The sequence below is a fragment of the Plodia interpunctella genome, chromosome 18 (assembly GCF_027563975.2).
Source record: "Plodia interpunctella isolate USDA-ARS_2022_Savannah chromosome 18, ilPloInte3.2, whole genome shotgun sequence".
In the NCBI taxonomy this organism is placed as follows: Eukaryota; Metazoa; Arthropoda; class Insecta; order Lepidoptera; family Pyralidae; genus Plodia; species Plodia interpunctella.
In genome coordinates this window covers 9,311,697-9,338,743 of record NC_071311.1, presented here as the reverse complement: position 1 = coordinate 9,338,743, position 27,047 = coordinate 9,311,697, and the positions used below count along the sequence as shown (strand labels likewise).

The window sequence follows — 27,047 nt, the reverse complement described above, 5'->3', positions numbered from 1 at the left end:
TTCCATCACGAAGTCTAATGGTTTTCATTATGACATGTTTGATTTACAGTTAATGATGTTCCCAAAGTTTTCTAAATGTCCATACTTCGTGTGTTCGCCCGCGGCGGGTCTGAGCTACTGTGTGTCGCCATTGCTCTGCCGGAGGCTGTACCTACGTAGGATTGGTAAATTTCATGTACAGTCGTCGTTAAATATTATTATATGGGTTGTTAATCCGTCCACTGTTATAATATACAATACAATTATCACACACTAGCCGCGTTCTGGGGCTTCGTTCCATAGACATTTTGATTATCCAGTAGAATATTATTAACATGATTGAGTATAACTCAAAATCGAATTATTTATTATCATGTATTTACAAAGGTTATAATTTACTATTATGTTAGTATGTGTATAATGATTAATTACGGGTAGGTATATATTTCAAGTAAAGTTTGAAGATACTGTCTCTGTTCGTTGACAAGGCATGGAGGTTCAGAAAGATAGATCGGTTTAAAATAAAATAATTTCAATGCACTAACAACTTGGAAATTTCAGTTAATAACGCTAGCCACGATTCACGGGGCTGTAACCTCAAAAATCTGCTACATATTCCCCTCACGCCTGTCCTCCCCTGATCTACTTCACAAGTATTATAATTTCTGCCATCCGTTTTATAAGTCGTTTTGCTTTCCGGGAAACTTATTTTGATTCATCATTTATAGCAAGATTTTGATTGAAATCTGTATGGAATACAAAACTAAGACACCCTAATACATAGTTTACATATAATTTTATAGTATGTAAGTAAACTGCATATTCATTTAAATTTGTTGGACGTTGCGTTTTAAATTACAAATTGAACTTGTAATTCAATGGCTTTTTCCATCATTTTGCTTAAAACTCGAACAATTATGATAGATTTACTATAAAAGCTTGCGACGACCTGATTTTTGAAAACCTTATTTACGAACATGCCCTATGTATTACAACAAAATTCCACAAAAATTGTTACTAATTATAACCGATGTACTTCACTAGTTTATATTATTCGTACACGTAAAGTCGTTTGCAAAGTAATAAATGTTATATTTTTATGGTATATGATTGCGGTGCTTGCCCTGGCGATGGATATTTTATGATTGTTGTAAAATCACCCTCATCGGAACTAAGAAAGAATGAGTTTCAAACTTATAGTTCATTAAATATAGAGGGACAATATTAACAAGACTGCCATTTGTATTATTTGATTTGGTACATTCGAAACGTAAAAAAATAAAAATATTAGATACATTCATTCAGTTGCTATAAAGCTTTCTCTTACATTTCTGTACTTTTCTTGGCTTTTGATATGTGCCAGGTTATTTAAAATCATGTTGGTTGTTTTAATATAAATATACGTATTAAATGGATAACCGACAAATATTAATTTATTACGTCTACAGAAATTAGATGAATAATATAGTTATATGTAATAACTATGATTTCTTTAATTATACCCAAAACTAAAATCATCCTCACGGCGCCAAGCGGGGATTTCATTAATAAAAAGCTTATTTCTTATCAAAAATCAGTTTTGAAGTTATTATTAGTTAATTATTCGTTAGTTAATAAAAACACAATAAAGAATATTTATTATAAAATGTCCTCTTCTCAATCCGTAAACATTATAATTAAATGTTTAGTCGGTAATTCAGTTATGGCATTTAAATAATATTCAGTATTTTTAAAGGAATCTTGTGCATCATTTGTTGGTAATTTTTATAAATTATAAGATACTTTAAATAATTAGTTTTTTAACTGAAAATTGTTTTAAAGTACGTTGACCTGTATGTATTTATAAAAGCATTGTACATACATATAAGTTCAGCGCGGAATGTCATACAGAATCAACAAAGACTTTCGACTGAAATAACGAAATATCCGAACAGACGAATGTCAAACAAAACGTACTTGTATATTGATCTGTTGTATCTTGTAATAAAACGCAATTTTATTGATCGACGGTGACTTTAGTTTTGTTTTAAAACAGTAGGAATCTGGAACCCGTTATGGTGTCTCGCAAGGGTGTAGTCTCGGTCCAGTTGTCATTGTAGATTCTGTCGTAACTGATGCGTTGTAGAGTTTGATTTGTGGTGATAATGGTGATTCGTGTGACTGTTTAACTTGTGATGTGCAGAGACCGGTACGCCCGGTACACTAACCAGTCTGTGAGAAAGGCGACTTCGTGAAATTCACGTCTGCAACGGTCTTCGATGCGCCGGAGTCTGTGTCGGAACAATTGTTTTTCTGTCACCTTATTATGTGTTTGCTGATCGTAAGATAGCTTCTCGATTTTAATACTTAATTAATGCAAAGTATATCAGTTTGTGTTGTAACAAAACTGTAATTGACTTGATAAAGTTATAAATAATACACAATTCATTGTTTGTTTCAAAATGTTTTCGTTTTTATAACAGGAAAATGTCATGAAAATTTAACATATTAGGGAATGGAATAGATTTGTAATTTATTATCACTACTAAAAAATCGTATAATTTTAATGACTTGTCATCTGACAGGTGTTTACGGTCGTTTATGCCTGTTCCGTCGGGGCTGTCCAATCAATCTTTGGCCAGCCCGCTGCTTGCACCACGTCGAATCTGAATCGGGGTGGTCTCCACTGTGCGCCTCTGGCTAGTGCCTCCACCTCAGATAAACCATGTTTCGAATTTCGCTTCTGGTTCACTTAATTTAAATAAGATTTATTTTCGAAAGTATATTATCATAGTTTTAGCTAGTGGAATCCGATTTAACTAAGATTTTTTCCCATATTATTTTAATTATTTGTAATTTAATTAATCTTTATACCATTGCGCATACGCAATGCTGTTTCGTACCTTAGTTTTGAAGTTTAGTAGCTCTTATATCTTTCTGTGGAACCTGCCCTTCGTTCTCCGTGTCACACTGGCCTGCACTGTGGTCTATTGGAGCGCAACTAATTTAATGCCTATTAAACCCAACCTTCATTAACTTCAACGAATTGTTTCCTCATAGCTTCTTAGATAGTTTTGACATTTTAATTACGTTTTAATTATTAAAATGCGCTGCCTTTTATTAGTAACTTTGCGCTCCGGGGTTCTACTTTCGTGAGAATTTTGAGTTTAAAGTTAGTTCAGCTCCACTCATATACATATACCAAAGTCGTCACAATCGTCGTATTTTTTTGGGAAATAGCAGCAATAGTTCCATCGTTATTATTATGATATTAATTGGACTATTATTAAGTAAGTATACTTTTTTACTAATTTCTGTTCATTTTGTAAACTATCTGTAAAATTTAAATGTCTATAAATGTATTTGGGATTTATTTTATGAATATTAAGCAATATTACAGTTATTTTTTGGAATAAATATATCTATTTTAACATTATCGTTGTGCCCGTGAACACAAATTGAAAGAAGGAAATGCCACATTTGGTCCACTGGAGATTTATTACTTAAAAAGACCGGCCCACGCATATCTACAGCGTTCTGTAATAGCTCACAAACTAAACTACTTATCTGAGCAAATAAAAGAAAAATGATTGTTTAGGCAAATAGAAATAACAAATTATTAGACATAAGATTTTTCTCAGACCATAGTATCTAATTATTTAATTTGAAGGGATTATGAGCAATAGCTATTAAAATTTTGCAGACACAATAATCAATAATACATAACACAATATCATTAATGCCCTTTCTTCCGATTAATATTCTAGAATGAAGTGGAAAATCAGTGCACCGAAACTCTTAAACGGATTACAAACAAAATTAATAAACAGATAAACAAATAAAAAAGAATTAGTCTAAACACAGCTGGAGCAAATACAGGGAAAACATCAATATAACATTTTATTATGAATGTCGATTAAATTAATAAGCTACAACCATTGGAATTTTAATTTGGAAGCTAACAGCACGAACAAGCGCATAACCATCAGAAATTACGGGCATCGCATAAATGTTCTTAATTAATTTGAAAATGCGTAAAACTGAACGCGAACCGACCATCGCTCCCGCCGGCCCACTTCACTCCATTACTAATTCTACGAACAAACCCACTGAATTAAAATAAAATAGCCATGCATTATCTATTACACTTCCGTTCATTGGATTTTCAACCTTAATCTCAACACCCAATTAAAGATAGCGGGGAAAATTTGCGTGAGTGCTTGAGGGTAGTATAAGATGTTTTTGTTTGAGTAGGGTCGTTGTGCGTATCTAGATGGCGCTGCAAGTTGTTTTTTAATCCGTAATGGCCGCCGGACGCGATAACGCACGCATGATATATTGGAGGCTTGTGGAAATATTTGGGAAAATTATATGTAGGTGCGGCGAGAGATCTTTTTACATTGTCGTCGGTTTTATTGAAATAATATGAAAATTAAATGATGCAAAAATACGAAAAATGTGAACTAGAATCAATATTAGTATACATTACAATCAATATAGTAGTATTAGATTGTCATAATCTTTCGTTAAGTACGCTTATTCTTACTGGTTACAGAAATGCTCTTCGAAGATCGTTAAAATACGGGAAGAAAAAGTAGGAAAGCGGACCCTGGGCTCCGACGCCTAGCGGCGGCGAAGGAAGGAACCGGGAAAGAGTTTAGATGAGAGAGAGGGTTACAAATTTCCGTAAAGAGACAGATAACAGCACATTGTTGGCATAAACTTTTGTCCTACTCTTATCACACTTTCCTATAAAGTTCTTTCTGAAGATGGGCGCGAATAACAAAGCAACATAAACTTAAGTACTACCTAACTCAAAATTAATTCGGTCCAAAATTTTTGTTGCATTGCAATCATTAATGCTAATAATAATTTTATAATTTATTTTCAAATTGAAATTTGTCAGCAACAAATATGGATACCAAAAAGCCGCCTCCATATTTCCTTCGCTGGCCGGCAACGGTAGCGGTCAGGTTGTGCCATAATTAATAGAGTTTAGGCACGGGACGGAATCGAACCAGGGACCGCCTGCTGTGGCCGCGCCCGATACCACCGGGTTGCTAATGTTGGTTACTTAAATCGGCTGTGTGATAGAGATATGTTTGTTTAATGTTGAGAGCAGGTGCTTATTTTAGTGCATGTCTAGTCTGAGTATTGCTGGATTACATGCTCGTTTAATTTTTTTATAAGCTTTCATAATCACATTTAAAAGTAAAGCTTTTGTCAGTGGAATGTCTTCGTCGTGGTCTCTCTCTATAAAGACTAGTTTAATGCGAGACTTCCTGATATAACACCTTTCTTTTTTAGTGTTACTCTGTTTTGATATTTCTGTGCCTTACCTACTTCATTCTACTTTTCCTTCTATGATATATCTGAAGAATGCATCGTGCCATATATTATGTGTTCTTCCGAGTACATTTTTGTTACCACAATTGGTACAAAAGGCGGATTAGAAATAACATTCTCCACAAGTCAACCTTCAAGAACCTTCAAGAAAAACTCAATTTTCTAGAGCCGTAGGGCTGGACAAACTGTTGTGTAGACAACAGTTTGGCCAGCGATTCTGTATGTAGAAAGTAACATATCGACTGAAGTAAGATTCTTAAACAAATTGATAAATCCTGTCAGAAAGTTAAAATCGTCGCCGTGAAAACTTTTAAAATAAAAACTACATGAAAGCTCGTTCCAAATTTTCAATTCATATTAAAATTTCATAGTTTTTCTCAGGAATGTGAAGAATTATAATGCTTCGTGTACACATTGTATCGTTACACCATTAGCCCCGAGGGAGCCACCACTCACGCCCATAATGCGAGCTATCGTCACATAGTTGTCGCGTTCCGTTGTTAAAAATAATAGCGGAATTGGAGCAATGATTACTGTCCCATGTCGCACTGGCTACGGGCAGTGGACAAACGGAAATTCGCGTTTCAAAATGTCCAAGTTGCGCAAATTGCAGAAAAGAAGAAAAATACAGTTTATCCAGAATTATTAGAAATGTAGACCTTGTAAATTTAAATGTCTGTTAAATGTACAACGTATGTTTATCGTATTCGGTGGTATATATAGGGCAAGTTCTATACCCTAAGTGTTGAGATCATTTTCGCTAGTTTTTCTTATGTCAGCTAATATGTCAGCATACGAGTATGTCAGGACCTCACATGCCAGCGGTGGCAACTAGTAAGCGAAGTAACTATTACCCTTACTAACCATAGCAGTACTTAGTCCTTATCTAAGCACTAACACAGTACTGCGCGATGGTCTGTGACTCCTCTCGGGTAAAAGCCTTAAAATTCGGATTGTTAAGTAGTGGTTTTCTCACTAGACTGCATTGATTGAAATGTCAATAAATAATTTACAGAACATAAAATTGGTTTACAATTTGCTGATGTCTAAGGACATTTCAAAAAGTCCAGTCATAACCAAATACCCGACTACGGTAGCGTAAAGCTAGTAATTAGCCTCACGGATGCGCTTGCATTCTTTGTCGTGTTTTATTGCGTTTTCACGTGTCCGTCGGTGCATAAATTACGTCCACTAAAACAGAAAGGCATTGAGCACAGTAACGCCCTCTTTAAAGAATAAACAGAAGCATGTGATAACACAACTTTATTGCGGTATTTATGCGGTTTATTTATAGATAAGTAAGTAAGGATCATCATCAATACCTATTTTTATCATCGACCAATATCCACCAGAAGCGTCCAATGTTTTATGTATCTTCCGAAACATTTTGCAAATTTAGATTTTCGGTCACCTGTGCCGTCGACCACTAAGCTCGTAGTAATATAGACAAATCTATATTCTGGACTTTGCAATCTACCTTAGCAGATAAGCTTCCTGAACACCTCATTCCCGGCTCTCCTTAAGATAGCACCTTGAAATCGGAAAACGATTTCATTTGCATCCTCCTGGATTTGATAAAGCTATTATCAGTTCCCCTCCGCTCGCGCCTCACCCCTCTCCCTATTTGAATAAGAAAGCCATCAGCGCGGCGACAATCTTCTACAGGAGATGGGAATGGGACAATCTGCTTTTAAACGTTTTCAAGTATTTCAAAGAGGAGGATCGGGATGTTATTTATTTCTTTCGATTTTTGGAACCTCAACAATATATATATATATAGTTAAGTTAGCACAAATTGGTATTCAAACATAAGCCTTTTGGAAAGTCTGGTAGAACTGAAGAGAAATCTGGAACAACAAACAAACAAGTCCAAAACGCACTTCGTACCAGACATCGTTGCAGCATTCTCAATTCTTCAATGCACCGCTTGCAGTCCTTTGTGCACTATTGTCTGCGCTCAATCGCGGTCTATATTAATGAATACGTGGTGCTTAGAGAGAGGATGTGGGTATGCAGCACGCTATGTGATGAAATTTGAATTTCGTAAATAGCCACAAATACCATCCTACCTTTTGGCGCATAACGCAATTAATTAACGTTGATAAGAAATGGTATTGGGCGGGTTATGTAGGCCAAAAAACAAACTAATTGGGTTCTGACTCCTGACTGATGGCAAAAGATCGAGAGACAAGCCGAGGATGGTCCGACGAACTGTCGGCCTTCGACGAAGGATGACAACTTGCGAGGTATTTAAGCGATTTGGAATAGCAAGGCGAGGCTTTCGGGTGCTTCCTCACTACTGGGAGACCTGTATTTAAAAAAATGCATCTTGGACATGGGTGGAAAGCAAATATACTTTTCCTTATGGGGTTCAACGCAGAATGTTAAGATATCAACTTTTTCGTTTTTTTTTTAAATAAGTTGCATCGTCTCTACCCTCGTTATTTTAAATGACAAATGATTCCTTAAAAAAAGTTATTCAACAATATTTTGCCAACACTTCGCCTGCGCGTCCTCTACAAATATACAAGTTACTGCTGGCATTAGTAGAGTGCTTTCAATTTCGTGGTTATTGGCAGAGTGGTAGATGGACTGTTAAAAGAAGATGTACGTATGCATCGCCCGCCTGGCCGTTTGTCTGACTGTAAATGCAATGAGGTTTTGAATACCACTAGAATATTATTATACAAATTTTGCCCTCTGAATTAGTAATGTATTTTTTTTTCTTACTGGTTGTTTGAAACATCCATGATATGATACATCCATGGGAAAATTCTGCCCTGTTTTTGTATTTTTGCAAACCAATCGGTGAACAGCACATACATAGAAAAACAAATATTATTTTACACATTTCTAGAGTTCCGATTAGTAAATGCAAGTTGAGTATGGAGCCATATTCAACCTGTATCTCCACCCCTGGACCAGCTGCGACTCAGCAGCTTTAAGCAATAACTGAAAACATTTCTCCAAAACTCGCACCTTCCCAGTCCTTGCAAGTCCGGCCAGCAAATCTGAGCCTAAATTGGATCGAATTTAAACAATTCACTCCACTTACCCTGATTCGACAACTTTATTCACCTTTATGATTCCAAGACGAATCCCTATTTGTAGAATAATAAAGAACAAATTCGAGTAGGATGAAGTTTCCGAAGTGCAAATATAAATTTGCGCGTTTCTAGATGTCGCTATTACGGTAAACTAGATCGTTTGCGTTAGAAGCACGCGCTAGTCTCGAAAACTTAGAGGTTTATTCCTTTTGCGGTGTTGACAGTGGACCCCCGTATGAAGGAGAAATCTGCACTCCGGTTTCCAGAGACACACGTAAATGGCATTATTTTAATTACATTCCAATCGGGTTTATGCCCAATGCTGGTTAAAACCGTTCAGAAGTCTGCTTCAAATGAATTGATACGGAGGGGTTTCGGGTTCTTTGAAATTGAGCAATTTAGTAGCAGATGCTAAGTAACAGCCAATCGAACGAAATAACTCAGAAAATTGATCTACACTAAGTGTAACTAAATAATTTTAATCGTCCCTAAACATTTTGGAACGATTTAGTGAAATTAAGATAAAATATTGGTGTTTGAGGGAAACAAATCACAGGATACAAGGACCGCGTCAGCTTACCAACCGATCGCTTATTTTTCCATCCCCCTTTAAACCGGACCACCTTCATACTTCCTAATAGAGTAATTTACAGGGATAGAGTAATTTGCGCCTCAAACTAAATTGCCAGTTGTATGAATTCAATATTATTGCATAAGTAGAAGTTGAAGAAGTATGTTGTAATTGAACTTATAGTTTTTGCATGTAGTCAGCACAGCATGTTAGATTTATCTATTTTCTGAACATATTCCGCTATATTTCACTTGATTTCAATGGCGGCGGCGCTCAAGGCACCGGGATGATGATAAGATTAAAGACAGATTATAATGCAAACAAAGTATATTTTCTAACTTTCTGGATTTCAAGGCGCGGCTGTTGTGTGTATGTGTCATAAAGTTGAAGTTTCGTTATAGTACCTATATCGGTTACCAATCCATTCACAGGCCATTCTCAGTCGATTCTAGCCGAAGCGCTCGCTTCGAAATGGAAATCACCTTGTTCGCCGGATTTACTGCTAAACGTTTGCCGTTAATTCTGTTGAGAGCTTTCTTATTTTAATTCACTCTGCTACAATTGGCAATCGATTTCGAAACGATTCTGTAGGCATTGGCGTGCTGTTGTCTAAAGCACGGTTTATATTGAAACAGATTAGATTTAAATTTTTTGTGTCATTTAATTATATGCAGTGGACACTTTTGGAAATTAAATAATGCATTTTTTATTAATCAACTCTTATTTATATTTCCTGTCCAACAAAATCTTATTAATTTTCATAATTCTTCATTCTTACTGAGTTCTAATTCTGATCTATAATCTAATAGCAAAGATATTACTTCGGCCAAGTAATGATGACATGAAGCCATATCCATCATTACCTTAATCCCAGATGTGAGTCGGAAGTGGTCCTCAACCAACGACTATTAATACAAAAGTGAAAAAATAACCATTTTAATGTTTGTAAACTTTGGAAAACTTTTGGTTAGAATGTTTGCTGCTAGGAACGTGATCAATTAGCACCGAACTTACCTTGGAATTGTCTCGAATCAGACATTGCTGTTAGCACACCTCTTTGTTCTGAAGCTGTCAAGTTCCTGGATTAATTTAGGGCATAATAATAGCATAAATTGCCTGACTTCGCTTTTGGAATACATATTAAGTACTAAGAATGAGTAGATTTAGTATATCAACGGGAAGTGATTTGTCCTTTACTTAGAAAAGCTAAATACTAAATTGAATATTCAATTTAAAGTTCAATTAATACAGTTTACACATACTTATGCATGTGAAAAATATATCATTGATAACGTATTTATCTCACCCTGAAATATATCATTGTATGTTTAAAAATCTCCACATTTGCAAAACGTAAACTCGCACGCAATTTTATCATCAAAATCTTTGCAATCTCATTTCTCAGCAACGGGCATTGTTAACAACGACCAATAAACATTAGTAAATGCAGCATACACGCCGAATCGGGCAATGTTGCACATTCCCCTGGCGCGTATGGTCATAACGAATAATAACATCAATTGGATATCGGTGTGTTGTAAATGCTTTGTATTGTATTGTAATGGAATGGCTACAGAAATTATCACGTTGTCTCAAAGTTTATGGGTTTTTAACTTGAAAATATCTTGGGCTAGTATAATAGTGTAAATATATGTAGCTAATTGTGACTGGCTAGCTGTCTGTTTATGGCGTCGTGGGAATTCGAGAAGTGATATTATTGTGGTAATTCCTCATCAATATACATACATTCTTCGCCTTTAACTTGTAAATGAAATAGTATAGAATAAGACCATTTCACGATTATTTTCTCTTGTCTATTTAAATATTACAAGTTCGCATTCGCCCGTGTCATGGCCAACCCTATTTGTGTAAAAATGGACCCAACTAAAGCGTTATAATGTATTTAACTTCATTACAAATAGATAATTTCAATACAATACATATATAATTAACAGGAAATAGTTTTAATTGTTTTAAAATGTGGCCAAATAAGCGAGTAGTTCACACCCCGATGAACAATAAATCAAAGAGAGTGTGTTTTAAATCGCTGCCTTCCCTTAGAGGGCACGCGGCCCTTAACTTTTACGATTCTGTAAACACTTGGCCGGGAGTTTATCGCGTCGTTTTCAATATCTATAGGCCCTTGGACACGCAACCTGGGCGTCGGAATCTTGATGATGACAGTATACTATGAGGCATACCCCATTGCTCCGTTGCGCTCACGTTAACGTCCGACGGCATAGTTCTAAATGTGCATTTAAAAAAGTCTATAAAACTATGATAAACCTATTGCAGTGTCTCTACTAAGTGCGTAGCTTCTAATTGTTTCTTCTTGTAGAATAAATATTGCATACATGGATTTACGCCCAGTTTCTGCCCGGCTTTTTGGTCAGAAAATGGGTAAATACTGAGCGTAAACCCATCTTATGTGTGAATAAAATATCTATTACTCCCTAGCATCGATCGAGCATAATCGTGTATTTCTCGTCTGTAGATGGCGCTGTCTGTAATTATTTTAATTCTTCACGACTGCTTCTCGACCGTTTAGTGTCAAAACTGAGGATTTATGAAGCCGAATCACGTATTTATTGCGAAATTAACCGTTTAATCGCCTTAAATAGTGGCTATTCATTATCAATATTGACTGGTTTGTCTCGGTAATTGTTGCTAGTAATCTTTTATACCTAATTATGGTCTTTTTAGATGCAATTGCTATCTGCTGTAGCTAAATGTCTCGTTAAAATAATATTTGCTGTTTACGGTTGAGAGCCATATATGCCTTTTTTCCACGTAATGACACCAGAATAATATAAAACCACGCAAAAATTGTAAGCTCTTTTTTACTGCTTTACACTACGACTCTAGTTTTTATCACTCGGCTTCAACTATCTCTACACCAAAAATCACTCCAATCCCTGCTTCGTTTTGATGCGAAAGAAAGACAAACACACCATCTCATTTGTATGGAAGTATGAATATTATCTTTGCTTTATACTTTTCGAGTTGTTTTAAGTGAGGTTATACCGACTACGGTGCTCAATGGCCGAGGAATAAATCGGGAAAACGCTCAGATGAGAAATAGGTGATAGCGCAAAGTACCCCAATCCAACTACCGTAGCACTGGGGTAATAATAAACAGCTGGACGTCCGTTCCCACGGATGCAAATGAGTGCATCGGCGCGCAAGCGATACTGTCGACCGCTCTCTAGTGATACCGCGAAGGTTTTCCTACACTGCAAACGTATAACTATGCTTCTTTTTCTTAGAACCGAGAGAAAAAACCCCAACTTGATAGTACGATACCAACAGTTTTTTTAAAATTTCGGCATCAAATTGATAAAAATGTTCTTTCTACGCACTCAATGTTTCTTACGCGAAACATTGAGTGTTATATTTAGTACTTACTTCACGTGTGAATTTTTCAATATAACGATGCACATCACCAATCTTAATTGTCCTTCTGGCGCGAGAGACCAACACTGTTTCAATTATTTTCTTCCGGCTGCGGCATGCAGCAATGGTCATTCCGAAAATCTAGTATTTAAAAGCTATCTGTAACAAAATTGTGTACCTAATAAAAGTTTCATTTGCATGTTGGCTTTGACTTTGACTCCACAAAATATTATTAGACACAAATCTCCATATCGAAAACTGATAGCATTACGCTAATTAAACTCACAAAGAACAATCACTATAGTCAATAACTCTCACTATTTGACAACCCGTCGGTCGGTGTCCGTCGTCGTGGGTCGCTCGGGCCTGACGCAGCTCGGTTGTGGCCCACTCGAGCTCAGCCAACGGGACTAAGCTGGACGATAAATCTATCGCCTACGTTGTCACTGTGAACGCGGAGTACTGCGACTAAGGACTTGATTTGAATTCGCGTGATGAACCAAGTGGTCAGGTGGGGAATTGAATACAAAATGTTATCTTATCTTTTATTATGTTAATCTTAATTTATGTGGGTACTTATTTTTGTAAACACTAAAAGATAAAGTTATTACAAACAGAAACGAATCTAAATTCTGAATCTTTTTATCCTGAATGCGAATACAAAATTTAAACACGTGGCTTGCAAAAACTTTGAGAAATTAACCCTGGATTAATCAAATCAGACCTTTTACTAATCTCGAAAACAAAATTTTATATGGAGCTTGTATGCCAATAATGTATTATGACGTGACGGAGTCAAAATAATTCCTGATATATTATTCGGACTGAAAAATAATAGTAGATCTTGTAATTAGTAAAACTGATCCATTAAAGAGATATCTATTTATTGTATTTGGGTATTTAAATACCTGTATGCATTTTATTTTATATGCAATCAAGTATCCATCTCATAAACTTTCCGTAGCTACTAATATTCTTGATGTTTTGTGCTATTTCTATCAGGAGAAAACGCAATTTTAATTAAATTAGATAAATTACCCAGTACATAAATGTTTGTTTGGTTTTAGGCTGTTTCTGTACATTTATTAGCCTCTTTTAGTATCGTGATTGTGAAGTTATCGCTTATACATATGTACGAGTGATGACGCTGTTAAATTAATTCTATGTCTTTCAGGTTTCTTCCTCGCATAAGGTATCGGACCCCTAACATAAGCTTTTACAACATTTTCTTCTCCAATTCGCACGGTTTTAGAAATCTTTAGTTGTTTCCAGAGCTTTGTTCCTACTTAATTTGCATAGAGATCGCCATATAATTCTCTTATAAAAGCCCATCACAAAACGACACACAGATATTAATTCATCTTCAGTCCCTCGTCTGTGCAGCATCCTGCAACATCAGAATGTAACGAGAGCTCTTGTCCTTCGGTCCGGTCGTCGGTGGCCGGCCGGTAATTGATCAGTGGGCGGGATTTAGCTATAGTAATACGTCCTTATATACTATAAACATAAAAGAAGTCCTCACTTATATAGGTGTATATAGTACCTATATACACCTATATAAGTATGATTTGTTTGCATGTTTGCATCTGTGAGAACTGAAGATTGACCTAGAACCGCCGCTATCGTATATATGTATATTCATTCAGAATTCATAAAAAAGTTAAAGCATACATACGTTAAGCTAAAATATTTTTGGTCACTATCGCACTTTATAATATTTGCCACTGACAGAAAGAGACAAAACATACTTACGCTTAAAGTATGTGTTATTTTTTTATGAATATAAAAATATGAAATCAAAATCAAAATCAAATCATTTATTCAGAAATTAGGCCTTCACAGGCACCTTTTCACGTCATATTCTAAATTAAATGATGTTTACCAAAGCTACAAACTACTAGCATTTCGGAACGACCACTGCTGAGAAGAAATGCCGAAATGATAATACAATAACTCTTTTTATAGTATCATCATATTATATGAAGACGTTTAAATTGAACTAGCCAAACTGAGATGAAACGAAATAAAATCTAAGCTATGAAAAGCTTCTAATTTATTTTCAGTAATATTTCGATTTATATTTTAAACTTCTATACTTCCGCCGTTAAATGCTCCAAGTGTCATCATAACATCCGTCCCTTGCATCTGACCGCTTGGGCGGCGCTAGGGCGGGCTTCAGTCGCGCGCCAGACGTCGCGCCGCCCGCCCGCCCAAGACCCGCACGTCGCGCCGCCCTAAGTTGCGATCTTTTTCACGTCAAACGTGAAATACGTTTGGAAAGATAAATCTTGTAGTTTTAAAATAAATTGTGTGGGTGTAATTTCATAATTAAAATCCCAAGGGATTTAAATAATGTGATTTGACTAATAAATAACGATTTTGTGTGAAAAAATAATCTCTAATTTAAGCGACACGAAATAAATTAATACTATATGATAAACATATTTAGAAGGATTTAAAAAATATATAAAAGTGTTTTCTAATTATGATATTTTTGAATCACGGTGAAGTGATTTGTTTGTGAAATGCAATATTGCAACAGAAGTGATATCGCGTCGTGCGGCGGCGTTTAAAGTGGTATTCTCTGGATAATTAAGGTAAATATTTCACCGTAATGTGTAACGCCACGATATATAAATTACACAGAATTCTCAAACACATTGATATTTTTAATATTTTTTTTATTGTTGTTACGTGTCCTCGCGAATGTAGCAGCTAAAAATCATCATTTTATCGGTTATCTTCGGGCTATTGTAATGTAATAGACCTAATGCAGGTTCAAATTAGTTGTTAGTTTATGCTGTCTCTTTAATTTTCGTGTAACATCTATTACAGAAGATCGATAAAGAATTGTTTGCGGCGTTAAAATGTTGTACTAATGCATTCTAATAATTAATAATAGTATAAATATATGAAAGTAATTATCTCGTCTTTATCTCAATAATTACACAAATTGAGTTAGCCCCAAAGTAAGTTCGAGACTTGTGTTATGGGATTATAACAAATACATATATAGACAAACACTCAAGATCCGGGTCAATCAGAAAAATATCATTTTCCATCATGACCCAATCGGGTATCGAACCCGAGACTTCTCGGTTCAGAGGCAAGCACTTTACCACTGCGCCACCGAGGTCATCAAATATAATTTATAAATGCGGCAATCACACTAAAAGCATTTAAATTATACGACTTTATCTTAGCTTTAAGCTTCAAACCATATACCTGTCTCTTAAATTCACGTATGTTATATATTCGCCGTGTCGCCGCTAAGCCCGGTGTCATTGCAAAAAATTAACCTTAACATTTTAATCATTCGACTGATATTACAACTGGCCACTTGTCATCTGTCATCCTTTCTTAAGAATGTTATTATTGCCTCTTGTCTGCCAAGGCTATTCATCCCCTGGCCGCGGAAGGACACGAAGTGGTCCTATTAATCCTGGAGCTGAACCACACGCCAGAAACAATCATCAAACTACACCATCATAAATAAATCAAGAACAAATGACAGCTCGGCTAAAAGCCTGCAAAACGAATGCGACGCGGGAATGCCGGCGTTATCACGATGCACCCGGCGCCGCACGTATAGTACATGCATTTCGGATGATCAGGATTTTTCTGGAATAACAATATTTTTATTAAAGATCTTCTACTCGTGCCACATAGGTTTGTATATGAATTTGACTCATGTGCTACTGTACATGAGTCAAATTCGTATCGATGAAGGAAAACATCGTGAGCAAGCCTTACACACTGGTCGATTATTAACTTGTGTGTGAAATGGAGAAGGCAATGGCAAACCACTCCATTAAAAGTGCCAAGAAAATTGTTGTTTGTGTTTCATTCCACATAATGACCACGACCTTCAGCCACGTGGAATGAAGAGAAATAAAAGTGTAAAACATATTTTCTGTTCCTGACACACTTTCATTCACATTTCCGACTATCATATATATATATATATATATATATATATATATATATATATATATATATGATAGTCGGAAATGTGAATGAAATATATATATATATATTACTTAATAAGTGTATTAAGTACTCCAACATTTTTATAAGTTAGACATTAGACAATATATGAATCTCCTATATTTTGTTTGATTAATCGTGTTTTATAGTAATTATTTGCATTTGTCATTAGACGTCTACGTACGATAACGTCACGCACAAACATAAACAATTGTGGCAGGTGGAGCTTTTAGCTCGCGAAACGAGTGCGAGCTTATCAAAAGCTCGATGCAAATGTAACGTGTAGCAGATACGAGTATCTAGGGATGGCTGCCACTGAGTTTGACTTTCAAAGTTGTACGAGTGTTTAATAACTAAGTACTCTTGTAAAGTTCCTTGAAATTATACGTAAAAGGGTTCTATCTGATCGAGACCCTTTCACCATACGACACCAGGAAGGTATGTTTTTATTATGAAAATCAAAATGAAAGTTCCCGTGAAAAAATTGTGAAAAATATTGTTTAATTTGATAGAAACTGATGATGATATCAATTGCAAGGATACTTTGAAAGCGCAGCTGTAGGATATACTTCAGTTAATTATCTGAAATATTGTCTTGTGGCGTGGGGTCCCTGCCTTGTAATATACTTAATACTGCACTTCATAATTATTTTCTCGGTTGTCTCACGAGACAACTAAAGGATAAGGAGCCTTAACATCTGATCGGCAGTAACAGTCGACGTCAAGCAGACGATGGGTAATACAATTTCAAGGTTTCATTGTTACCCAAAACCGGGCTTCAGCGCGTTACAGCCGAGAATAACACCGGGAAGACGCGAGGGCGTTTAAGACAGGGAAATATGTGAAAATCATGCCACACAGCCCTGGCCAGTACAGCAACAAGCGCAATCACAGTTGCTAATGGGTACTTTTGCGACAAGCTGGTTGTAATGGAAGACCAGTGCGCAGGAGCTTGACCGATTGATATTATTTACTTACACAGTAGCTGCTAGTTACTTACATGCACGTTGCAATACCGGAACTGTTATTTGACCAATGAGTTGATGCCGTTTTTATTATTTATATATTTCCACCATTCATTATCCTTTTTTATACAGTGTTTCTGAGCTAAAAAGTTATAAACATAGAAAATATTGCGTACGGGGCAAGAAATTGCTTAACCTAAAAATAAACATTTTGTAGTGTAGTAAACAATATTAATGGAGTTAAGGTTCGTTGTAGCGAGCATGTCTACATGATGGAATAACTATAATTACTAAATTAACTTGTGATTGGGTAAAAAAATGACCAGATCTTTTTATTCGATCATTTACATACGAGTACACGGCATCGGTGATTGCTAACGGTGGTTTGTTTTAAAGCCATCAAAGAATACAATGTGTGAAATTTGGTGCACAAATATTATAAAACCTAAAATACACAAAAGCTACGTACCTTTTATTCCTATATTAGCTTTTGCACGCGGCTTCGCCCACTTTAGTTTCGTCCGTCCACTCATAACTAATTTATTATCAATATGTCGGGTTCTAAGCAACGTATCGCGATAAAATCTACACCAGATTAGATTATCGTTATACAACTATGAAAACTGCATCCAATTCCTTGCAGTAGTTTTGCGTGACGTTGCGAAGAAACATACAGAACAGAACAGACAAAAATTCTAAAACTGTTTTGGTTTCTATTAGTCCCATAAAGACCCCCGTGAATATTTTTCTTTAATATCTCCTTTGTACAATGTACATACATAGGTATTATTATGTATAGATGTATGTATACAGTATGATTATATCCATATAGATTCTCATGGGAATAAATATATAATGTAAATGTATTATAGTACAAAAGCGATCCATAATATTTCTATTGCGATAAACGATTACAGCTCGGTTACCGATACAAGTGAGCAGCGTTATTGATTGGCCCATAACATTGGTTAATGCGGTCATTTTTTACACACGAACAGAATAGACGTAGCTGATATGGTCATTATTCAATTCGTATTCAATAGATACAATGTCTGTAGGTTTTTTGTGTTTTTATTTGAAAACTTGTGAAAAATTAATGTTATAACTTAGACGCCTCTGAAGAACTTCAAGTGAATTATGATCATCTCCATGTTTGTTTATATTTCTGTGTAATTTTCTTTAGATTTTTTTTTTGTTTCGTATCTAAAATTATAGGCCGTACCACAGATTATATGCTTAATTAATTAATGTTTGCAGTAGCCATACCTTATACACTTTTTTGATGAAAACTATGTAAGTAGGTACTACCTTGAGATGTACGACATCCTACATTGCCATTTTTGTAGTGGGTACGCATCATATTAAAAATAGTATTCCAAAAATTTGAATTAGGTATTCTTATCTATTTTAATTTTATTATAAAAGTCATTGCTTACTACTTTATAGGTACCCATTTCGAATTTACACGAGTGAAAAATGTGAAAACTAATTTATTTCCTCTCCGAGTCCCCTTTTCTGTCAGGAAACAGGTTCGGGTGTTCTGACAATGACTAGGCAACTTCCCCGAATGTTTTCTTTATGCAAAATGCCTGGGTGCCGCGGCCGTATGAAAAGTGGCGAAGTGCCCGGGTGCCAGGGTTTCGATATTCTATTAAGATAGCGCCCTTCCCGCCTTTTACAGCGGCCATATTTTCGTCATTGAGGAAATCTGTCAACGTGAGATATGATTTCTGGAAGTTAAAAAGGTTTAGAGGTGACAAGACAAATGTTTGGTGTTGATCTTGTAGAAATCTAGGTTACCTACATAGTCCTATGATTGCTTGCATTTCTTTATCAACAATCCATATTTCCATATATTCGAAAGTCTTAATGTCTGTATATTGATGAAAATTAGAACAAATATGCAGAACTGGAACAAAATTAGAACTTATATGGGAATTGAAATTTCGTGTGAAAACCACACAAGATATTTAAGTTTTAGATCGAAGTTTGCTATTAGTATTATTTAGTACTCTGTATTCTAGTCTATATAGAATACCTCGTATCACCCGCCCCTTAGAAGAAGAAGATCAGAGTAGGTAGCGTCTTTTATGTCCGTGAAGAGAAGAAGGACTCTGTTTATATGATTCATGAATTCAGTTGACATAAATTAATCAACATTTAGCTGAAAGGTGAAAGCTCTTTTATATATTTGCGTAATCAGTATATTATCTGGTTTTCAGTTCTGACATTTTCATTTCTATATTTCCACTAAACCGAAATGTGCATTCCATCAAACTTTGCCATAAAAATCCTGCCGCTTCTTCTATCGTTTCCCCTTCGATTTCCTGAAAAATATGAAAATTATTCTCAAAGTGATTTGTCACAGATTGAAAGTCGGAAGATCCCCATAACGGTTACACTTCGCACCGTCTGCCACACCTTATCTCCGAAACTGATTTTATAGTGAATTGCGTTTTACCAAATCGCGGAGTCATTCCACTTGACAAAATTCAATTTTTTTGGTTGATTCACTGAATGGGAGCGAAGTTTTCGTTTTCTATCATAGTTATAGATATTGTACGTTTTATATCCTCGGTATGACGTTGATAGAATTGAAACATTGATAAATAAATCTACTTGGAGTGTAAAAGTCTTTGTAGTATGTGAACGAATACCGAATGAAAACCTCAGTATGGCTACAGACTGAATATTGCTTTGTACGTTAGAAACTAAATTTGAACAGAAGAATATCCACAGTCTATCTATGCTATACGGATAGAATAAAATCTGAAATACCTACTTTTCATTCACCGAAATGCTGCTCCTGATGCGGCCGCGGAGAAAAAGAAATTCCATTTAGTCTGATGGTGTTTTAAATTTGCTTAGTTTAAATTTCTGAATATCTAAAACATTTTTTCATTTAACCCTTCTAACGTGACCGCCTAAACAAAGTTTTCCTCCATTCCAGGTAAGCCCAATTAATGCGTCGTCAGCGGAGCCCTGGAGCCCTAATCTATGCGCGGACACGCCTGGCAGGCGCTGCCACGGCGCGACGCTGAGATACGGTGAGGCGACTGTTATTCTGAATTCAAAGTATACTGTATTTTCTATAGGATATTGAACTTCCGTATTGTCCCCGTATTTCGTGGTATTTTCGCAATGTGGGGAAAGAGTCTCAATTATTAAGCACTTCCGAAGCTTTTAAATGTACGATTTTTTTTAATATAATATGTACAACTACTTATTGATGAGTATATCGGGATTTTTTTTCAATACATAATGACTTTCAACATGATAAACTAAGTCATTGTTGTTGAGATTTGGTTATTAACAAGGATGAGTTACTTCATAAACAAAATCAGACATCATAGCAAGTAACGTGTAAAATACGGTAATATTATAAAAAAACAACGTGAAAAATTACCATTTTTGAACAAATTTACGTGTTTTTTCCGATTTAAACTCGTTATAATTAGATTTGTTGACTGAAATTGGTAGCTCGAAAATATGTTTACTATAAAGGTAATATACTCATAACAACCAAATTTTGATACATTTTACTAGAAAAAACTTAACTAAATTTTCGCTATTCACAGTATGTCACAGAAAATTATAGCTATGTCACAGAAAAGGATTGACAGAAAGTTTACTGCTTCAAGTTCTACGATGTAGCGGATCGGGGGACCTTTGTCTCTCTCGTGTTATCCGTGTGTGTGTGTGTATTGTAAAAATGTATTATGTTCACGGCGAACAACTAGTCTGTTTTATATATGTTCTCGTCCCCAATATCAACTGGGCTTGTTTGTGTACAGTTTGTTCATAATAAAACTGTCGTTGCGTGACTCGAGATCGGTCACGTGATGTAAGCTCGACACCTCATTTTTAATTGTTACACTTTTAATTACATTTCTTTGCGCATATTTCGTTTAAACATTATACACATACCTACCTGAATATTACCAGCTCATTTGAATGTTATACGAATATGAATCATAACAAGAAGTAATTAGACCGTCTGTCGCAGGCGTTCATAGGCTGCGGTGACCACTTCCCATCAGGTGGGCCGCATTTCTATTCCCTAGCTCATTAAGTAGTATAAAAACATCTTAATAGCTCACCTATTTTGTTTATTTTTGTCTTTAGTCAACCGAGCCCACTCTAAACTTGGACCTCATGGTCTAAATATTAAGTAGTAGATGTCGCCCGGGGCTTCGCTCCCGTGGGAATTTTGAGATAAAATATAGTCTATAGCAATCTTGGATAATGTACCTTTCTAGTGGTGAAAGAATTTTTGAAATCGGTTCTGTAGATTCGGAGATTACCCGCCTCAAACATACAAACTCACAAACGCCTACCTCTTTATAATAATAGTATAGATTTACATGCTAAATATTACATACCTTAATGAATTCACCAATCCATTTTTTTATTTTGACTATTTTTTTATCGTAAATCAATAATTAATTTGACAATGATTGTAATTCAATCTTCCAAATTCGAATGCCGCCGTTGATAAGGGAGCGTACACATTTAGCCGGCACGTGCGCATGCCGGGACCTGACGGGTTGCACCACCGGTGTGGTGTGGGGCGAATAGAGACCAATGTTTAATTTTATGGGTTTTGTGAGGGGCGGCCTGAAAGTGCGCACTTATCGAAAGTAGTAGGCAAATTGTTAGTTATTTGGTAATTGTAAAACTATAGTGAGTATAACAGGGCATCGTTCTTGTTTTATTTTCCGTCTCTTGTTATCGAATTCCGGGATTAACTAAAAAAATCTTGTAAAAGTTGTAAAATTAAGCATATTTTAGTATTTTATTTTTATCAAGTTCAAGAAGTAATTTTTTTAAATAATTACAACATGTCAATAATCAATTATTAAAAATGTCTGTCCCAAAGTAAAATAAACCATAAAACTTACATTAACATTTTAAATATGGCAAATTGATAAATTTGTATTTTTCTATTTGCAAAGGTATTTAACATAATGACATACATGTACATTTATGTACATGTATGTACTTAAGCGAGAATAAATTAATATTGTAAAAATTTGCGACATTTAAAATGTTAATGTCAGCCAATCGCAACCAAAATCTCTTTGAGAGGTGAAAAACAATAACCAAGGTCGACTCCACCCCACCCGTGCGCGTAGTAAGCCGCGAGTGAATGAAAACGCGAGGGTGCGCCGGACACACGGGGTGGCCCCGGCGCGTACACCGACCTGCCGAATTGATACTTGAAAGATTACCCTAAACTTATAATATCTAGAAAATAAAATAACAATAAACAGAATGTGCCAACTACTTCGCCTCCGTTGTAAAAGGCAATAAGAAGAAAAGGGCTATTGACTAGAAATTCTTTTCATAGATAAGGAGGTAACAACTTGTCACTATATCTAATTCATCAAAATTCCACTTATCTAGCTAAACACTCTTGTCTTCCCTGTATGGAATAAAGACGGGAAACTATGACAATATTAAAAATGGGTTGTAGGTACTTATTTTGGTTTGTAAAACATTATTGGTTAGTTAGCATAATTTTCTTCTCTGTAATCGTATCCTCATAACTAAAGGTCGTGGTCATTACGTCAGATTGGTAAATAAACTCATGTAGCACGAGTAGAATTCGAATGTGGGACCTTTCGGCCCACAGGCGGCGTGTTAATTAGTTATCTGGATCGGAGAAGCAATAAAATGTGCGTATAAATTATTAACGAATGCTAATAAATCTAATGATGTAAAATTAATCTCTAACTCTTTTGTATTATGCGTTATGTGTTTTTAATCTAAGATAATTTTATGGTTTACGTATTGATTTTCAAGTATAATTAAAGGCAATAAAGCCTTAATGGAATAAAATCTCTCGCTGCTCGCTGCCGTTATCCACTTCAACGTCTTCTTTTAGCGATAAAAGTCCGTAATTGCCAGCGTTATCTAAAACTGATGTTATGCGAATATAAATGCAAAAACATGTTTGGTGTAATGATTCAAGGATCAAGAACATTGGATTGATATAGGAATTTTACGATCGCGCCCTGACTGCAAGCGGCAAGGTTAGGTTAGTTCGCAACGTGGCCGCCTAGACGCGCCACCTCCCGCGCTAAACATTAAAAAAAGAATGTGTTCCTTTTTCAAAACACGTGTGTTTGAGTAACCTCTGTTTTGGAATTCCTAGTGTGTGTGGACCTTAAGTAATCACGTGTCAGTGTTGTGACAGCCATGACAGTTCAACTGTCAAACTTGAGTGATTGTAATGTCAACATGTCAATATACGATTGATTCCAATTTGATTGGAGGCAAACACAGCTTGTTGTTACTTACGAGGTTTATTTTCAACGATTACTTCTTATAAAGTTAGCCGTTAATCGTCATTATTAATCGTCAATAATTAATATGTTAGATTACTCTTTAGTTAAAAGTTCTATGGCATCTCTTCTATCCATCAAGTCATTTAAATTTTATACATACATATAACAATATTTGCATTTGCAAACTGTTCCCATACATAAACTTTCGTTTTCATAATCCCACCAGGGTGTATGTTGCCAAAAGCGCATAAACATGGTACTGTACAGCAGAGTGCAGTGTTTACAAACACGGCTACATCGATTTCACATAAAGTGCCACCTATGAGGGTGTAGGGTGACGTGCGACAGCGGGGCGGATGGAATTGTTAACAGCCAAAATGTATAGGAAAAAAATAATTTATATTTAAAAAAAAAATTGTTATTTTTTCTCCGCTTCGCATTAGACTTCAGTATGAGGATACTGAAGACCATCTGAGTCTGACTGCTAAGGAGTCATTGTCAAACCACCTGGCCATCAACTATTTTAAGATCATTGTAACACTTGGTTAGCAAATAACTAATATTATGAATATGAACTACTTAACTGTATTTATACATATTTAGATTAGAAGTAATCTCGTTTGGCAGTTAGATGAGATGGAATAAGAAATCCAAACCTATAATAAACATAATTTATAATACTTGATACTAGTAACTTGCACCGTAACCTCTTCCTAATCCTCACACCGTAAGTAATGTTGCGTTCACATGCGCTGCGCCTGTGTGCGTCGGGTTTTACTATGACTCATCTGCGTTATTTTGCTTTTCGTGTACGTCAGGAGTTTCAGAAAAACTTATGCGAAATGGTGCATGGATAATTACTAACAAGAATTAAATAGGCATTTGTTATATAATTTAGAAAATTCATTTACTTATCCACCTAAGTACACAAAAGTCAAATTCTCCCGTTCTATTGTGTGAAGCATAAAAAATCCAAGATAGGTATATGACTTGAATCTGATTTCCTATATTTTCGAACGATAATGAGCAGTAATTAAAACCAACCTTTCTTCTCCACCATCTGCCATTTTTTTCCCAGAAATTTCCCGCGTTTTGCAATTATGCGTTTTTTTTAAATTTTATCCTAACGGCGCTGTCTGCGGCCGAAACAGGGGATATCACCCCTTTCAAAGAGGTTCCTTTTTAAATTTTAACTCTATTCTATTTACGTATAAGGTGTTTAATTGATTACATAAATTATATTGTGGTTTCCTCTCCGTGATAATGAAGAGTGGTAGGTATATTAAGGTTAGAATTTCTATTATGCAGACTATAGTTACATATATAAATGATCTTTTATAATAAAAAAAAAACTGAAATACTTAGATCCATAAAAGTTTGTAACAAAGCGAGATTCATTGAACTTAGGTGCATAATTTTGTATTTAATTTATATAAAATAAGACCCACAGTGAATAGCAAATATGCAATTTGTTGACGTCAGTGCACCGCCCGTGCTTGCAATCCACTGCACTTAGTTTAAGCATTACCACTGACATGTATATAAAGATATAATACTGGACTTGTCAGCATTCACATACCTATACTGATACTTAAACCAATACCAGACAAATGCTTTAAATACTAGCCCGCGGTCACATCCGCGTGAATTTCATCTAAGCTCGAGAATATATTCAAAAATTAAACCTTCGCAGGCATTTTTTCACATGAAGTTGTAAATATGAAAGGTGCCCTATATCCTTGTCCATACTTCTAACTATGCGAAACAAGAAGATAGGTTGGGCAGATGAATCACACAAATAAACAATCTAAATTTTGCGTTTATACTAGTTCATGATATCTAGATACCAGAGGCTGGCCTTGCTACAAAAAGCCTATGCATGGGTACTTCACCCTCATCCATTTCTGTCACCAAACAACAGTGCATGTATTACTTACATATTTCGGTTTGAAGGGTGAGAGAGGCAGGTGTACTGTGGCAAAAGATCCACGAGGCTACAAGGTAGGCAACGCGCGAGCGACACCCCTGGAGTTGCAGACGTCGATAGGCTGTGGTGATCTCATACCATCTGGTAGGCGCCGTGCCTAGGTTGGCAGTATAAAAAAATATATATATCCGGACGTAAGAATTCTGTCCAGCAAATTTAATAGGTCTATGCACTATCTACGCAGCGTACAACTTTAATATGCGATAAATCACTGGGACATTATGGGGTGTTTCGAGCCCCTCATACCGTAGTAGTGGGCGCGAGGTTATACATATAGTTTAGCTTATCAGAGACAGCTTTTCTTCAAGGGTGTATGTTATCTACGAGTATCATATAATTATCAATTCTAAACAGCATATTCTGAAGAAAACAACCAAGTTTTTTTTTAAAAATCCCATGTGAAAATTTAAAGAGGCGACTTAATGAATAAAGAATTGAGAATCCTCCTCCTCGTTTTTAAGTCGGTTAAACGTGTTAAGCAAAATTCTTGAGATTTTTTTTTTTTTCAAAAAATGTATGTAGCTTATTATGAAAATTCATCTCCACAGTTTTCTTTGTCCCGAAACGCAGTTTTCAATAAATGTGTTGTTTGCGCGAGTGAGATAGCAGGGGCGCATGCGAGGGGTGCAGGGTGCAACAAACTTATAAACCGACCGCCTGCATCGCTAGCAAATAAATTAACATTAAAAATCTAATTGGACGATTGCAACATTGCATGTTACGAAGTTTTAGGATTTTTCGAGTTATTTCAAGTTTTATTTGTTCGTGTTAATTGATGTTCCAACTTTCAAATTAAACAAACAACAACAACGTGTATGTATGTGTAAATAAGTAAAAATGTTAAAAAAATTGGTACCAGTTTTTATAACAAGCTCCTTCGGTGAAGCTCGTGCTCATACTGCGCGCCACTTTTTGATTCTTTGAAAATTGGCAAAATTTTAATTAAAAAAGGCAGAAATTTATAGGGTTTCTTTTTAGTATGATGCAACAAACAGATTGTAGCTAAAATAGATATTTTAAATATTATTATGTGACTTCCGTCATCTGATGAAGATGAGATCTCTCTCATCTCATCCTGAGGACCGGTGGCAGCCGGAGCGAAAATTCATGGGATTGAAAACTATCTGTTTAACTTTTATGATATTACTGTGGCAATAAATTATTCATAAAAACTTTAATTCAAATTAATGGCCTGAGGTGTTTTTTTTTTCGGAAATTAGACCTTCTCGTGCTTTTATGCACATTTTGTAATTGCGTTTCCAGTTTTTTCACTTTGAAATCGAGTTTTCGTGGAATCCTTTAATCCCAAGTAATTGTGAGATCCACAGCATAAACTACCATTCGCTGCGTCTATAATGGCTGCGATTATCGCAGCGTAGACGCCTCTTTACGGATGCGATTGAGGCTCATGCCCCATTGCTCAGTCGTGCTCTGTTGCGACGACGCGACGCATCGCTTTGTTTTCAATAGGTTTTGACACTGACATGCGTTGGCGTACGTCGA

General features: G+C 35.7%; 2 protein-coding genes across 9 annotated transcripts in view; one reads left to right on the top strand and one right to left on the bottom strand.

Annotated features, from left to right (window-relative positions):
- LOC128677592 (organic cation/carnitine transporter 2-like) overlaps positions 1 to 12,723 on the bottom strand; it is a 68,842-nt gene extending 56,119 nt beyond the window's left edge. Inside the window, exons 1-2 of one of the 2 annotated variants that reach the window (XM_053758564.1) lie at positions 12,602 to 12,708; positions 12,328 to 12,474 (exon numbers count right to left, since the gene is read on the bottom strand). In XM_053758564.1, coding sequence (XP_053614539.1) covers positions 12,328 to 12,447 — 120 coding nt within the window. In that variant the 5' untranslated portion in view covers positions 12,448 to 12,474; positions 12,602 to 12,708. Of the gene's footprint in view, positions 1 to 12,327 lie in introns of both variants that reach the window. The other variant, XM_053758563.2, reaches the window with a different exon arrangement.
- LOC128677587 (protein prickle-like) overlaps positions 1 to 27,047 on the top strand; it is a 293,975-nt gene that overhangs the window by 62,062 nt on the left and 204,866 nt on the right. The gene's annotated exons all lie outside the window — the stretch shown is intronic.